This window comes from Octopus sinensis, linkage group LG14 (genome assembly GCF_006345805.1).
Source record: "Octopus sinensis linkage group LG14, ASM634580v1, whole genome shotgun sequence".
Lineage (NCBI taxonomy): Eukaryota > Metazoa > Mollusca > Cephalopoda > Octopoda > Octopodidae > Octopus > Octopus sinensis.
This window is the reverse complement of record NC_043010.1, coordinates 38354132-38369131: the sequence shown is the minus strand read 5'-3', so window position 1 is coordinate 38369131 and position 15000 is coordinate 38354132. Positions and strand designations below refer to the sequence as shown.

General features: G+C 36.7%; 1 protein-coding gene across 2 annotated transcripts in view; it reads left to right on the top strand.

Annotated features, from left to right (window-relative positions):
- LOC115219073 (multiple epidermal growth factor-like domains protein 10) overlaps positions 1 to 15000 on the top strand; it is a 103398-nt gene that overhangs the window by 43406 nt on the left and 44992 nt on the right. The window contains exons 1-2 of one of the 2 annotated variants that reach the window (XM_029789138.2): positions 7390 to 7410; positions 9002 to 9117. In XM_029789138.2, the coding sequence (XP_029644998.1) occupies positions 9023 to 9117 (95 nt within the window). In that variant the 5' untranslated portion in view covers positions 7390 to 7410; positions 9002 to 9022. Of the gene's footprint in view, positions 1 to 7389; positions 7411 to 9001; positions 9118 to 15000 lie in introns of those variants that run through there. The other variant, XM_029789135.2, reaches the window with a different exon arrangement.

Genomic DNA, 15000 nt, shown 5'->3' with positions numbered 1-15000 from the left:
ACCACACTTCGTCCTTGTGCACACACGATAAATTAATTGCTTTTTAATGTTCAGGGGATAGCTGAGTCAACTAAACCCTCTCTGCGCCATTCTAAAACATAATTCAAAAAATATTTAACAATATCGGTTATAAATTTATATATATATACATATATATATATATATATATATACATATATATATATATATACATATATATATACACACAAACATACATGTGTATGAAATCTGTATTGCACTTTGGTTATATGCAAATATATTTGATGTATTAATTAATTAATGGCTAACTTAAACGAGGAAACCTTTAAGGAATTCGATGCGAGGCAATCGTTGGATGATGCCAACGCGGACAATATGGAGACGCCGAGTTTCGGGCGTAACGTCATCACGCCTCCTGCGAGTCGTAAGTCTGTTCCCGAAACCGAGAAACATCGACGAGCGAGTGCCATGTTGAGTTATTCCTCACCGATGATGTTGACGGCACCATCACCACCACCGCCGACCATGGAAAGTTTAAAGTTCGGGTCGAAATCGGATTCAACTGTCGACTTGGACCTCGACCAAGACCAATCGTCACCTATACCTACCGTCACCGTGGAAGAAAATTAACCAGTGTAAAATAATGCAAAGTATATATATATATATATATATATATATATATATATATATATATATATATATATTATATATATATATATATATATATATATATGATATTACTGACTGAAGTGTTTCTTACTCGATTCTTCGTCATCGACCATCTGGATTTTATAATGGATTCACTTACTTGCTACATACATACTTTGCTTGTACGCATTTGTATATAAATATGCTAATGTATATATTTGTCAACACATACATATAACTAACATACTTACACACTTACACACAACACACACACACACACCACACACACACACACACAACACACACACACACAGCGCTCTACTTCTTGAAGTACAGAGACTTTATTATTGTTCATGTGCAAGTGTTGCTCTTACAAACAAAACAGAAAAAAATATGCAAAAATAATGTAGCCATATATGTATATATATATATATATGTGTGTGTGTGTTGAGTGTGCATCAATTTTGTAATTGCCAACAGTTGTATATCTTGGTCACATGACCCTTTCAGGCGAGATCGATGTTGATGTTGAAACATAGAAAGCTTTTAGTCAGTTTTGCTCTCGTAACACACTTCCATAGAATAATAACTTAGCTGTCTTTTGTTTTAAACTCTCCAGAGCAGCCCCTATTAAACAGACCCATGGTCAAGGTCAAAGGTGTTTCAATAGTGACCATCCCGTCTTATTTTCAGATGCAGGATATCTAAGGACTAGATTACTCAGTGTGTCCTTCCTGTTTTTTTTTATTTTCAAGATGGTAGGGTACAGTTTGAAGGATATATAGTTGTTATTTTATGTAGAGTGAGAGACCATTTGTTTATTGAATTTTATCTGTTCTGTAAGTGAGTGCACAGTTTTACGGATGTCGTAGGCATTCATTCATGCGCACATTAAATCACTGAATACAGCATTTGATTTCAGTCTAAATTAAAAAAAAAAAAAACTGAACCGGAGTTTTTACGTGATGGATTTGGGGTTTACATAGTATCAAAATGGCCGTATAGATAAAATACTAAACTGTCTGCTTATGGATTGTGCGTTCAAACCCACGACAGAAGTTTTGTTGTGTTTCCTGATAGCATGACTCTTTTATTATCATTTTGCATTGCCTCCGTCGACATAACTTCCAGGAGGGAATATGGTACAAGATCTCTTGGGAATGTTGTCAGTAACAGACTGTCATTCCATCGAAGAGGAGATTTATAACGTGATACTGGTTCCTGTCACTGATTTGAAGAAGATTTGGCTATTGTTTTTTTCAGGCCAAGCAATGTTGCAGAAACTTCCCCGTAGTTCACGTTATTGTTTAACCTTTACCAATGTAGTGATAATGAAGCAGATCTTTGACCAAAAACATTCCAGCCCTATTTTTTTCTTTTCTCTGGACATTGCATATTTTATAAAGTATATGTTTTGCGATGTGTCGTTTCTTTTTATAAAATGTTAGGGCATAATTTGGGGGACATTTACCTCGTATTTCAGTGAGATCAGACGGGACCACGACAAGAATCTTTTTATTTAAATTTTTTTTTTTGGTGGTGGTGGTATAGTGAAAAAATTAATTGAAAAGAAAAGATAAATTCACAAGTAAAATTATGTGCAAACAGCGCTCATGTTGGTTACGAGAGTCACAAGCTGGGACGTGCGGAGGGGGAAGCTTTTTTACCGGGCTCAAAAGAAAATTTCGATTTTTATATAATTTCTAAAGACAGGGAAGAGAAATTAGATGCTGTGTCGTTTTCCATAACTTCTATAAGAGAACAACGGAGTGAAATATGCCTCGGTTTATTTCTTCTGCCCTTCGATGCACATCAAACACACACAAACACACTATTGCATACGCAAATATATACATAAATAGAAGTCCACATGCACATACACAAGCACACTCGCAAACGAATACATGCTAAAACAGACGTTAACAAAAATGCATTCACAAATACAGATAAACACAGGTATACACACACGTGTGCGCATGCGCAGACATAAATGCATCCGAACACAAAATCAGACATACTTACCTTGATGAGGACACTAGAATACAATCACGTAATCAATATCGCAACGGGATTATTTACTTATTTATTTATTAATCTGTTGGTGTTGTTAAGAGCATGAAAAGGACTCAGTATTATACAAATAACTAAAAGAAGGTCGACTGATGTGTTTATTACATATGGTCTTTCATGTTCTGTGTTCAAATACCGTCGTGGTAAGCCTTGACTTTTACTCCTTCAAAGATCGATGAAATAAAGGACCAGTAATATATTGGTGTTGATTTAATCGACTGTATCTTTCTGACAAAATTTGTTACTTTGTACCAATGTTATTAATTAGTTTTATAAAAGAAGCTTACAGATAAAATTAAATTAAAAATAAAAAAAAAAACGAAGGTCCTGTTTGTAAACAAGACACGAACTCACATCCTGTCTCCCACAATAATTCGACACAATAACCACTGAGCCATATGTACGAAAAAAAATATTGAATAAATATCTGTTTCAAATCTTCTGTATAGAATATTCTCGATCATTTTGATATTTTCAATTGTGCACATTCTGTTTCCATGTAAATTGCCTAACGTTAGACATGCATGCATTTCTGGAAGCGAGACGGCGATTTGCGAAAATCGTTGCAGTATTGAGTAGTATATTTTGTGGCTTTCATTCTAATCCGAGTTCAAATCCCACCGTTGTTAGCTTTTGTTCTTTTTTTTTTTAATATCGTTTAGGGATCGATAAATAAAGAACCATTCCAGGAGCAATTATTTTTCCTCCCTCTTTTACTTTATCTTTCTTTCCGGAAGAAGAAATCAACTGTGATTTAACCCTGAAGAAAAATGTGTCCTTCCAAGCTTAGATGCTCAAAGCATGCACTAAGTCAGGACAGCGTGCTCCGATGGCTCCACCTGGAGTTGAGGGCCCAAAACAAGCCAAAGTGTGTGTGTGTGTGCGTATGCACGCGAGCCCGTGCGCTTTTGAGATTTAAACATGTGGCACGGTTATACTCCGGACATTTACGGGTCCTCACAAACTGATGACACTCATGTTGCCGACGCTCTTCTACAGGAAGGAACGAAGAGGGAAAACAGAGAGAGGAAAAATTCGAGAGAAAAGAAACGTACCTGGATTAACGACTGCGATGCGCTTGTATATATATATATATTATATATATATAATATATATATAATATATATATATATATATTATATATATATATTATATACATATATATCTATATATATATATATAATACATATATATATATACATATATATATATACATAATATATATATATAATATATATATATATATATACATATATATATATATATATATATATATATTATATATATATATATATATATATATATATATATATATATATATATATATATACATATATATATATATATAATATATATAATATATGATATATTATATATATGTATATATATATTCATTTATCTTTTATTTGTCATTAGACTGTGGCTATGCTGGGGTGCCAATACGAGGGGTTCGGTCGAACAAATTTTTCCCTAGTACTTATTCTATCGGCCACTTTTTGCCGAACCGCTAAGTGACGGGTAAGTATGCAAACCAACACCGGTTGTCAAGCCGTGGTGGGGGATAACACAAATACAAAGGCACACACACACACACGCACATGCACATTATTTATGTATGCACTTCTGCCGCAAACAGTTCGAAAACTTGTCGCATATATATAAACGTGTGTGTGTGTGTGTGTGTGAGTGTGTGCATTTGACAAGTTTTACGTATGTGCGCAAGCGCGTTGTAAGTCGATACGTTGATTAAAATCCCCTCATGCGTTCCACTCTACCAACGCAGAGTTAATGACCGAACGACTTGATAAACTACGAAATGGTCAGTGGTGTCAAATATCATCAACTTATAATATGTCCAAGAAAATGAAATAAATTAAAAAAAAAAAAAAACAGAACAACTTTGTATTTCAACAGTTGACTTATATCTAACACCCTATATTTAACAGACCAATCGTGAGAAGCTCGAAAGATTTATGAGTATTCGTTCATGGTCAAATACAACAAACAAACTATTGCTACCACCGCTCTCCTAATTCCCCTCCCCCACCCTGCATCGTTGGTTTCCCTTTTATTTAACGCATTGTAAATTTTGTCAAATGACAGAGCAAACATATTTTATTGAATTCAGACAAGTATATGAAGCAATTAAATAGAAGCTAATTGGCAGATTCGTTAGAGAGTCGGACAGATTGTTTTGCAGTATTCGTTCTGGTTACTCTGTATCCTGACTAATTTGCGGTAGGGACGTTATATTTCGTTATGCAACCATGATATAGATTTTGCCTTTCATCCTTTTGGGGTTGATAATAATAATAATAATAATAATAATAATGATAATAATAATAATAATAATAATAATAACAACAACAACAATGGTACGAACATGAAACAGAAGGAGTCACTGAGGGCAAGAAATATAAGATACTGAGGGATTTTACAATCCTATGTGACTCCCTAATCGATGCTCGGAGACCAGATATTGTTGTCGTAGATATGGGAATAAGGGAAACAAAGATTATAGATATTGTAATACAAGGTGATGCACGTGTAAGGGACAAAGAACTAGAAAAGATTGTGAAATACAGATTACTAAAAGATGAAACTGCAAGAATGTGGACTATGAGGAGAGTGTCTGTCATTCTTGTAGTTGTTGAGGGGCACTCGGAGCACTAAGAACCAAGTTCGAGAAATATGTCAGAGAAATTGGGAAGTACATGAGAGCAGAGTGAGCCTCGAAAATTGCTCACCGCCTTTAGTCGAGCAAATCGACCCCGGGACTTATTCTTTGTAAGCCCAGTACTTATTCTATCGGTCTCTTTTGCCGAACCGCTAAGTGACGGGGACGTAAACACACCAGCATCGGTTGTCAAGCAATGCTAGGGGGACAAACACAGACACACAAACACATACACACACACATACATATATTTATATATACATACATATATACGACAGGCTTCTTTCAGTTTCCGTCTACCAAATCCACTCACAAGGCATTGGTCAGCCCGGGGCTATAGCAGAAGACACGTGCCCAAGATGCCACGCAGTGGGACTGAACCCGGAACCATGTGGCTGGTTAGCAAGCTACTTACCACACAGCCACTCCTGCGCCAATAATAATAATAAATGCCCTGATGCAGTACCAGGCACTTACTTTTATGGCTGTTGATCTTAACTGATTGGAAGTGTTATCATGTACATTGTTTTGTCTTGGTATAAAAGATGGGCTACAGCAAATATTCTGCTCAATACCACAGATTTGCTTGTCAGTTGTTTGACCTTAACCAGTTGAGCATGTCCCTTAGTAGCTGACGATATGTGCATCATTGATCACGAGCAGAAGTAGTGGGGGAGCATTATAGCCATGTGTTGAGGGGTATTCTTTGGGGCTTGAATAATTCACCTCTGGAAACTTTTACCTCCCACTGTCACCATTGCCATCACTGACACAACTACCACCACTACCCTCACTGCTTTCACTCCCCCCGTCATGTTCCCACATCTCTCACTATCCTCACAGCCTCTCACTACCTCCAGTGTTACTGTTGCCCTCCCTCACTGATTCAGCTTACATCACAATACTCTTTCTCTCTATGTCCTCCCTTCTCCCACTACTCCCACCGCCATCGTTATCTCTTCTGTCGTTATTATCCTAACTGGTTCAACATCCATCACTATTCTCACTACCTTTACTCTCTGTTTTTTTTTCTTTCTCTTTTTCTCTCTCTCTCTCTTATATATTCTTTGGATGTGTTTATACGCACTTCTATCTATACAAATATTTGACCTTACATCTCCAATTCACAACAATACCTGACCTTAGCGTAGCAAAAATTTGACCTGCGAACTAAAACAATTACTCGCCCACAAATTTCAACCTCCGTCTAACAATATCATTTAAGACTTGTTGCTCTAGTTCAATGTTCCCCAACCTATTCCCCCCACTCCCCAGATCCCAATATAACTTTCCAGAAGTATGTATGCCCAACCAGCGGTTGGAAAAATACAATTACCTTATTTTCAATATTTTATCACAATTAAGGCGGCCAGCTGGTAGAAACTTTAGCACGCCGGGCGAAATGCTTAGCGCTATTCCATGTGTCTTTACGTTCTGAGTTCAAATTCCGCCGAGGTAGACTTTGCCTTTCATCCTTTCAGGATCGATAAATGAAGCACCAGTTGCGTACTAGTGTCGATCTAATCGACTGGCACCCCCCCCCCAATTTCGGGCCTTGTGCTTGGAGCAGAAAATAATATTTTATCACAATTATTTAATACAAAAGAATCTACTGGTAACTCCTTTATTAAGTACTGAGTACAAAAATGAAAGTACATTATTGACTAAGAAAAGAAATGAATCACTTTGAGGAGAACCTTGTGCTTGACGTCTATGGTGCCACGCTCCACCACAATTTTCCCAGCCCCACCGGTGGGGTGTATGCCCTACGTTGGGAATCACTACTCTAGTCAGTACAAAGGTCATCTCTAATAGTTTCAATTTAATCTATTGATTGCAAATATGAATAGAATTAAGGATTGTCATATGCCGTTCATATTTACACATACCATTTCTTTACATTGGTTTTCAAAGAAACTTACCACTCCACTCACACACGGCTCACACCTTTTCAAGGTCGACATACCTTTATATTAAACTGGAAACAATTTTTCCTACCCAACAGTCGTGAACAGCTCAACCCGGGGCGAAACTGAGTAAACGGTAGAATTCTTATCTATCTATCTATCTATCTATCTATCTATCTATCTATCTATCTATCTATCTATCTATCTATCTATCTATCTATCTATCTATCTATCTATCTATCTATCTATCTATCTATCTATCTATCTATGTGATATATAAAGGAAGAGAATGACCATGGGACTGCACCTAGAAAGTTACCCTCCGAGGCACAAGTCCGGGCAAGATTGCTTATGGAAGACCAGCAGTCGCCCATGCATATCGGCCTCCCCTCTCCACACCACTAATGTTATCCAAGGGAAAGGCAAAGGCCGATACAGCTTGGCACCAGTGATGTCGCAACTCATTTCTACAGCTGAGTTAACTGGAGCAATGTGAAATATGCTCAAGAATACAACACGTAGCCCGGTCCGGGAATCGAACTCACAACCTCACGATCGTAAGCTCGACGATCGAATTATCACAATTAAGGCGGCTAGCTGGCAGAAGCGAAATGCTTAGCGCTATTTCGTTTGCCTTTACGTTCTGAGTTCAAATTCCGCCGAGGTCGACTTTGCCGTTCATCCTTTGCAGTCGATAAATTAAGTACCATTTGCATACTGGGGTCGACGTAATCGATTGGCCCCACTCCCCAATTAATTTCGGGCCTTGTGCCTAGAGTAGAAAAGAACAATATATTTCGACTTTCTGTTATACTGGTGTTGTATTATGGCCCCAGGTTAGCTATGTTTGACCAGGTTTATGATCAAATGCATTTCACCTATTGCCATTCCAGTCGTTTTTTTTTTCAGGCATTGTTTACCTACGTCACACTGTGTGTGCGCGTGTTTGTTTTTTTTTTTTTTGTAAAGACAGTATAATGTGATTCGATGGATAATTGGTTGTTATAATTAGCAGATCTAGCGACCACGTAGAGGCCTTCTAGTCGGCTTATCTATTATAATGTAAGACGTAAGATGGTGGTGGCAGTGGATGAGGTAGTGGGGATGGTGGGGTAGAAACAACAGAGCGCCGGATATGATTTATCATTTTGTTTTTACTTTTACATTCTTAATATAACAGACTTCGCGCTTTCATCCTTCCTGGATCGATAAAATAAAGACCCAAACAAATACGGAGATCAATAGATTTTACTACACTTCCTACCCTCTGCCCCACCACGTACTTGAGATTTTGTAACCGTGTTAGAAATCAGTATATAGCGGCAGAGGTGTTTAACTATGATTCAATTTTACTGAAAAGTCACCTTTCTGTGATTCAGTTGTAATTATAGATAATATTCCCATGATTCAAACTACCTTCTTCTCATGATTCAGTTTCTGAGATGAAATACCGATCTACAATCTAGTTTTAGAGATATCACTCTTCTTCACCAACGATGGCTTATCTATTCACTGATTTAGTTTTAATGATATAATTCTCATGATAGAAATTTTAGTCACATAATCCCTATTCGTGATTCATATTAGGTTTGAAAACGATTTCCAATGATTCAATTACAAAAGCTAAAACACTTAATATTAGCCCCCACTCACTACTATTTTGCTATATATTTCCATAATTCAAATTTTTGTCTTATATATTATATGTTTTCCTTTGCAGAAGACAATCACTTCCCGCTCAATGGCTACGTTGTGGTTTCTATTATTAAATATCCTGGTTCTGGCCCATGGCGAACTGGACATGAATGGACCGAATGTGTGTCAGAAAATTCTAACGTAAGTATAATTTTGTAAACTATATTTCGATTGTAAAATTTATTGTTACAATAATAACTTCAATAACAGATAGCAGTTGTGCTTAAACCAAACGCAAACAGCAATGTACCGGCTTAAAGAGCCACACACACACACACACACACGCGCGCGCGCACACGCACGCAAACATATACATGTCTGTATGAGTTAGAGGTTAAACAACCAACTAAGGGATAATAAATATCCAGTATACTACTGGATGTATACCTATGTATTTATATCCAACTTGGACCCCCCAAAAGTAGAAACAGCTGTAAGACTATGATATTGTTCCCTCATTTATTTTAATTAATTAATTTTTTATTTACTTGTTTATTTACTTACTTATACATGTGCTTGTAATTAATTAATTACTAGATTCAAATGAATGTTTGCGGGCTGATGTTTGTTGATTGATTATCTTCTCCATTTTCTTCTTTACATTATATATATATAATGTGCATGTGTAGGTGTGTGGATGATGGTGTAGGGGCTGGGAAGAGGTCAGTGCTATATATATAGGTTAGTAGAGTTAGAGGTTGGAATAACCGTCTGAGGGATAACAGTATCCTTTATACTACCGGTATAATTACCTATGTTAACCCTGGACATACATACGCAAGCATATTATGCTCATAGATTACAGGCAATGACAAGGATAAACATGAGTTTATCAGGAATTAAATTTAAAGTAAACAGAAAATGAAGAGATATTGATCAACAATAACTGACTTACAATAATAATAATAATAATAATAATAATAATAATAATAATAATAATAATAAATGCCCTGATGCAGTACCAGGCAGTGGCTCTCATGGCTTCTGATCTTAACTGATTGGAAGTGTTATCATGTACATTGTTTTGTCTTGGTATAAAAGACGGGCTACAGCAAATATTCTGCTCAATACCACAGATTTGCTTGTTAGTTGTTTGACCTTAACCAGTTGAGCATGTCCCTTAGTGGCTGACGATATGTGCATCTCTGATCACGAGCAGAAGTAGTGGGGGAGCATCATAGCCATGTGTTGAGAGGGATTCTTTGGGGTTTGAATAATTCACCTCTGGAAACATGGGTGGTTCTTTCAACATCCTTAAACAATCCTTATTCAGGGACCTTTTGAGCGGGATGGGCTACTCACCTGAAGAAAATTCTAACTGGGCCCCACCTGCAAGGTCATGTGCTGTTTATCTTGATATGAGATCACCATGTCACGCACATATGGTTGTGATGCATGTGCCTGGTGTACCTTTATCAGACGGGTAGTCATGATGGTATATTGGGCTTCGTATATTTTACCCCAGTGTCACTTTGATGGCATGCCCTGCTCTCTCACTCAATAATAATAATATTAATAATAATAATAATAATAATAATAATAATAATAATAATGATAACAATAATAATAATAATAATAATTAATGTAAGTCAACTGTACTGATCAATATTTCTCCATTTTCTGTTTACTTTATACATACACACACCACACATACATACATACATACATACACACATACATACATACATACATACATACATACTACATACATACATACTTATATATATGTATATATATATATATATTATATATATATATATGTGTGTGTGTGTGTATATATGTATATATGTATATATATATATGTATGTAAGCATGCATGCATGTGTGTGTGCGTGTATTTATTTATATGTATATATATACACACACATATACATACATGCATACATATATGTATATATATAGAGACAACTTTGCGGAGAACGAAAGATGAGTTTCTCGTGACAGAGAAACAGGGAACGAAAAATATGTTCTCGCGCTCATTACGGGAGTTTTGAACTCAAAATCTAAACTAAGTGTAATTAGATACCACGAACAGACATCAGCCTGGTACTCTACCGTTTATGCCATCACAAAGTAATAATAATAATAATAATAATAATAATAATAATAGTAATAATAATAATAATAATAATAATAATAATAATAATAAAAAAATATTCAGACAAATACATAACAAAAACACCAGGACTTACAAACACATATAACATACAGAAAATTGCACTACTAGGCACTGCACACATCCTACGCAGAACACTTTCAATACAGTAACCATCAGAGCATCACAACAAATCACAGCACATACCCAAGGCACACAGAGCTGCGCTCAGTAGTGAAGTGAAAGCACGCTATAAAAATAAAACTACTGAATAATAATAATAATAATAATAATAATAATAATAATAATAATAATAATGATGATGATGATGATGATGATAAGGAAAAGAACGAAAATTCTGTAGAAATGTTTTTTAGAACTGTTTTGTTAAATAAGCCATTTTTTTCACGTTCAGACTTGTTCCAGACATGTTGGTCATTACTCTGGAGGTGATAAGTCACCCGCATACTAAGGTTGTATGGGGGAGGTTAGAAAGTGGGGGATGGGTATGGGGTTAGGGGTGGCTTTGTGGTTACGGTGGTTAAGGCGGTGGAAGTAGTAATCGGGGTGGCAAGGTCAAAACGTAGGTGGTTTATGATTTAGGGGTAGTACTAGTGGTGGTGGTTTTTTCAGGGTGGTGCTAATTGTGGTAGTGACAATGCTGGTAAATTTGATAGTGGTGGTGGTGGTGTTGGTGGTGGTGGTGGTGGTGGATGTGGTCGCGATGGTGTTTGGTGGTGATGGTTGTAAGTGTTGGTGGATGTAATGTTGGTTGAGGCGTTGTTGGTGTTGGTTGTGATTGTAATGTTGTTTGTAGTGGTGTAGTGGTGTTTGATGGTGATGGTAGTGGTGGTGGTGATGGTGTTGACTTTGCCTTTTATCGTTTAGGGTCGATAAAATAAATACCAGTCAAGTACTGGCTTCATCCCCCCTCAAAAACTGCTGACCCTGTGCCAAAATTTGAAACCATTTTTGTGAAGCAGATGAGCTGGTGGAATTATTAGGGTACCAGAAAAAATCCCTTGTGACATTTGTTTCAGCTGAGTTCAAATTTGTTCCAGCTGAGTTCTGAAATTTGTTTCAATTCTGAAATTGAATTCTGAGTTCTGAAATTTGTTTCAGCTGAGTTCTGAGTTCAAATCCTGTCAGGGTCAGGTTCGGTTTTTATCTCTTCAGGGTCGGTAAAATAAAGTATCAAGTTTTGGTAAAATAAAATCAAGTTTTGGGGGTAGATACTTTCAATTAACCCATTACTCTTAAACCTGCAGGTCTCGTACCTGCAATACAATAGCAGAATCGTTAGTGCGTCGGACAAAATGATTGAACGGCATTTTCTTCCGATTCTTTGCGTTCTAAGTTCAAATCACGTCGAGGTCAATTTTGCCTTTTTTTTACCCCTTTTGTTTCGATAATATAAGTACCAGTTGAACACTGGGGTCAATGAAATTGACTTATCCCTCCTTCTAAAACTACTGGGCCTGTACCAAAATTTGAAAGTATTATTAAGGGCAGGTTGTTGCTTTTTTCTGTGTTGTAGCTCTAGCAAAGTGATTGTGTGACGGATGAGACTGACCGGATTGAAGACAGTCACTTTCCTCTTTAGACAAACCCCCATCTAGTTTTTTTAAAGAAATTTCATTTGAAAAGGAAGATGAGGGTTGAGGGGTATGCGCTGCTCCCACTCACAGTAAATTTGCTTGGGTGAATACGGCGAGGATGACCCGTGTGAATGAACTTATTCTAAATTGGTACCGATAGGCTGAAGAGTACAGAAGAGAGAGAAGTACTTGCCATGGTATTGCTGGTGAGTAGGGTACCTTGGGTGCCCTTGGGTAGTGTTTTCCTCACCATTGGGGAATTTGCTTGTTAGAATTTTAGAAATTGCTATTGTTTTTATTGTTTACACATTTCTATGTAAATTCCCAGTGTCCTTTATCATCGTATTGTCCTAAATGTTTTAGCGGCCCGTCGGGCCAATAAAAAAGTGATTGTTGACATCATCATCATCATCATCATAGCTATCGTCATCATCATCATTATCATCGTCGTCGTCGAAATTATTATTATTATTATTATTATTATTATATTATTATTATTTTATTATTATTATTATTATTATTATTATTATCATTATTATTGTTGTTGTTGTTGTTATTATATTATTATTATTATTATTATTATTATTTTATTATTATATTATTATTATTATTATTGAGTGAGAGAGCAATGCATGTCATCAAAGTGACACTGGGGTAAAACATACGAAGCCCAATATACCCATCATGACTACCCGTCTGATAAGGGTACACCAGGCACATGCATCACAACCATATGTGCGCGACATGGTGATGTCATATCAAGATAAACAGCACATGACCTTGTAGGTGGGGCCCAGTTAGAATTTTCTTCAGGTTGAGTAGCCATCCCGCTCAAAAGTCCCTGAATAAGGGTGTTTAAGGATGTTGAAAGAACCACCCATGTTTTCAGAGGTGAATTATTCAAACCCCAAGAATCCCTCTCAACACATGGCTATGATGCCCCCCCACTACTTCTGCTCGTGATCAGAGATGCACATATCGTCTATTATTATTATTATTTTATTATTATTATTATTATTATTATTATTATTATTATTATTATTATTATTATGTGATGAAAACTTGTTTACTGGTCATGCTTCAAGAACTCTTTTAAGAATTCTAGCAGTTCCAAGCAGTGCTGATTTTTGTAGGTGTTCTACCTTCACACTTGCACCGATCTTTTTCAGCCATGCTGGTAGTTGAGTGCTGACACTTCCAAGTGCACCAATTACTATTGGTCTCACGTTCACTCTCTTCATTGACCAGAACCTTCGTATTTCCTACTTTAGATCGTCATAGTTGTTTATTTTTTTCTTCTTTCACATTGTTCTTGTTGTCACCAGGGTATGCTATGTCGATAATCATACATGTTCTTCCTTTTTTATTCGCCACAACAATGTCCAGTGAATTATTATTATTATTATATTATTATTATTATTATTATTATTATTATTATTATTATTATTATCATCATCATCATCATCATCATCATCATCATCATCATCATCATCATCATCATCATCATCATTGCCTTTGCACAGCTTCTAACGCTGGAGATGTACTACAGTGCCAGCTGTTCACTACCTCTTATTTTTCGAGCACCTTCCGGAGTATTCGAGCAGTTCCAGTGCTGTTTTCTGCAAGTGCTCAATCCTTATTGCAGCCCCTATTTGTTCCACGTACTTCTCGAGATTTTTGCTACTGTCCATGCGATTACCCCTGCTCCATATCTAGGGAGTGAAACCGCCCAGGTGTTGATAGCTTCGATCTTATTCCGTCCGTTTAGTTTCGACTTTAGGATCACTCTCAGTCTGCGCAAGTACTCCACCTTAAGTTTTTCTGTCATTTCTTTCTCCATCAATTTATCCATTTCCAAAATCCCCAAGTACTTATAGCAAGTCCCTTCTATCTGCTTCATAACCTCCCCCGACGGTATCGTTTGTCCGTCCATACATTTAATTTTGCCTCTCTTCAAGACTATCACACCGCACTTTCTCAGTTCGAATTCCATTCTGATATCAGCACTGAATGTATACACCGTATCAACGAGGGAACTGACTAGGGCTCCATCTTTACCATAAAGTTTGAGGTCATCCATGAATAACAAATGGTTGACTTTCTGTCGGCGGCTTTTGAATACATACTCAGCTTTTGTTTTCCTCAGAATCAGTGTCAGTGGTGTCAAGCACAGTACAAAGATCAGTGGGGACAGGCAGTCTCCTTGGAAGATTCCCCTTCTAATTTCTACTGTCCCTAAACTTCTTCCGTATGCTGTCAGGTCCGTCCTCTAATTCGCCATACTTTTTCCAAGCAATCGCTCAACATTCGATGCAATCTCAAACAGGTTCA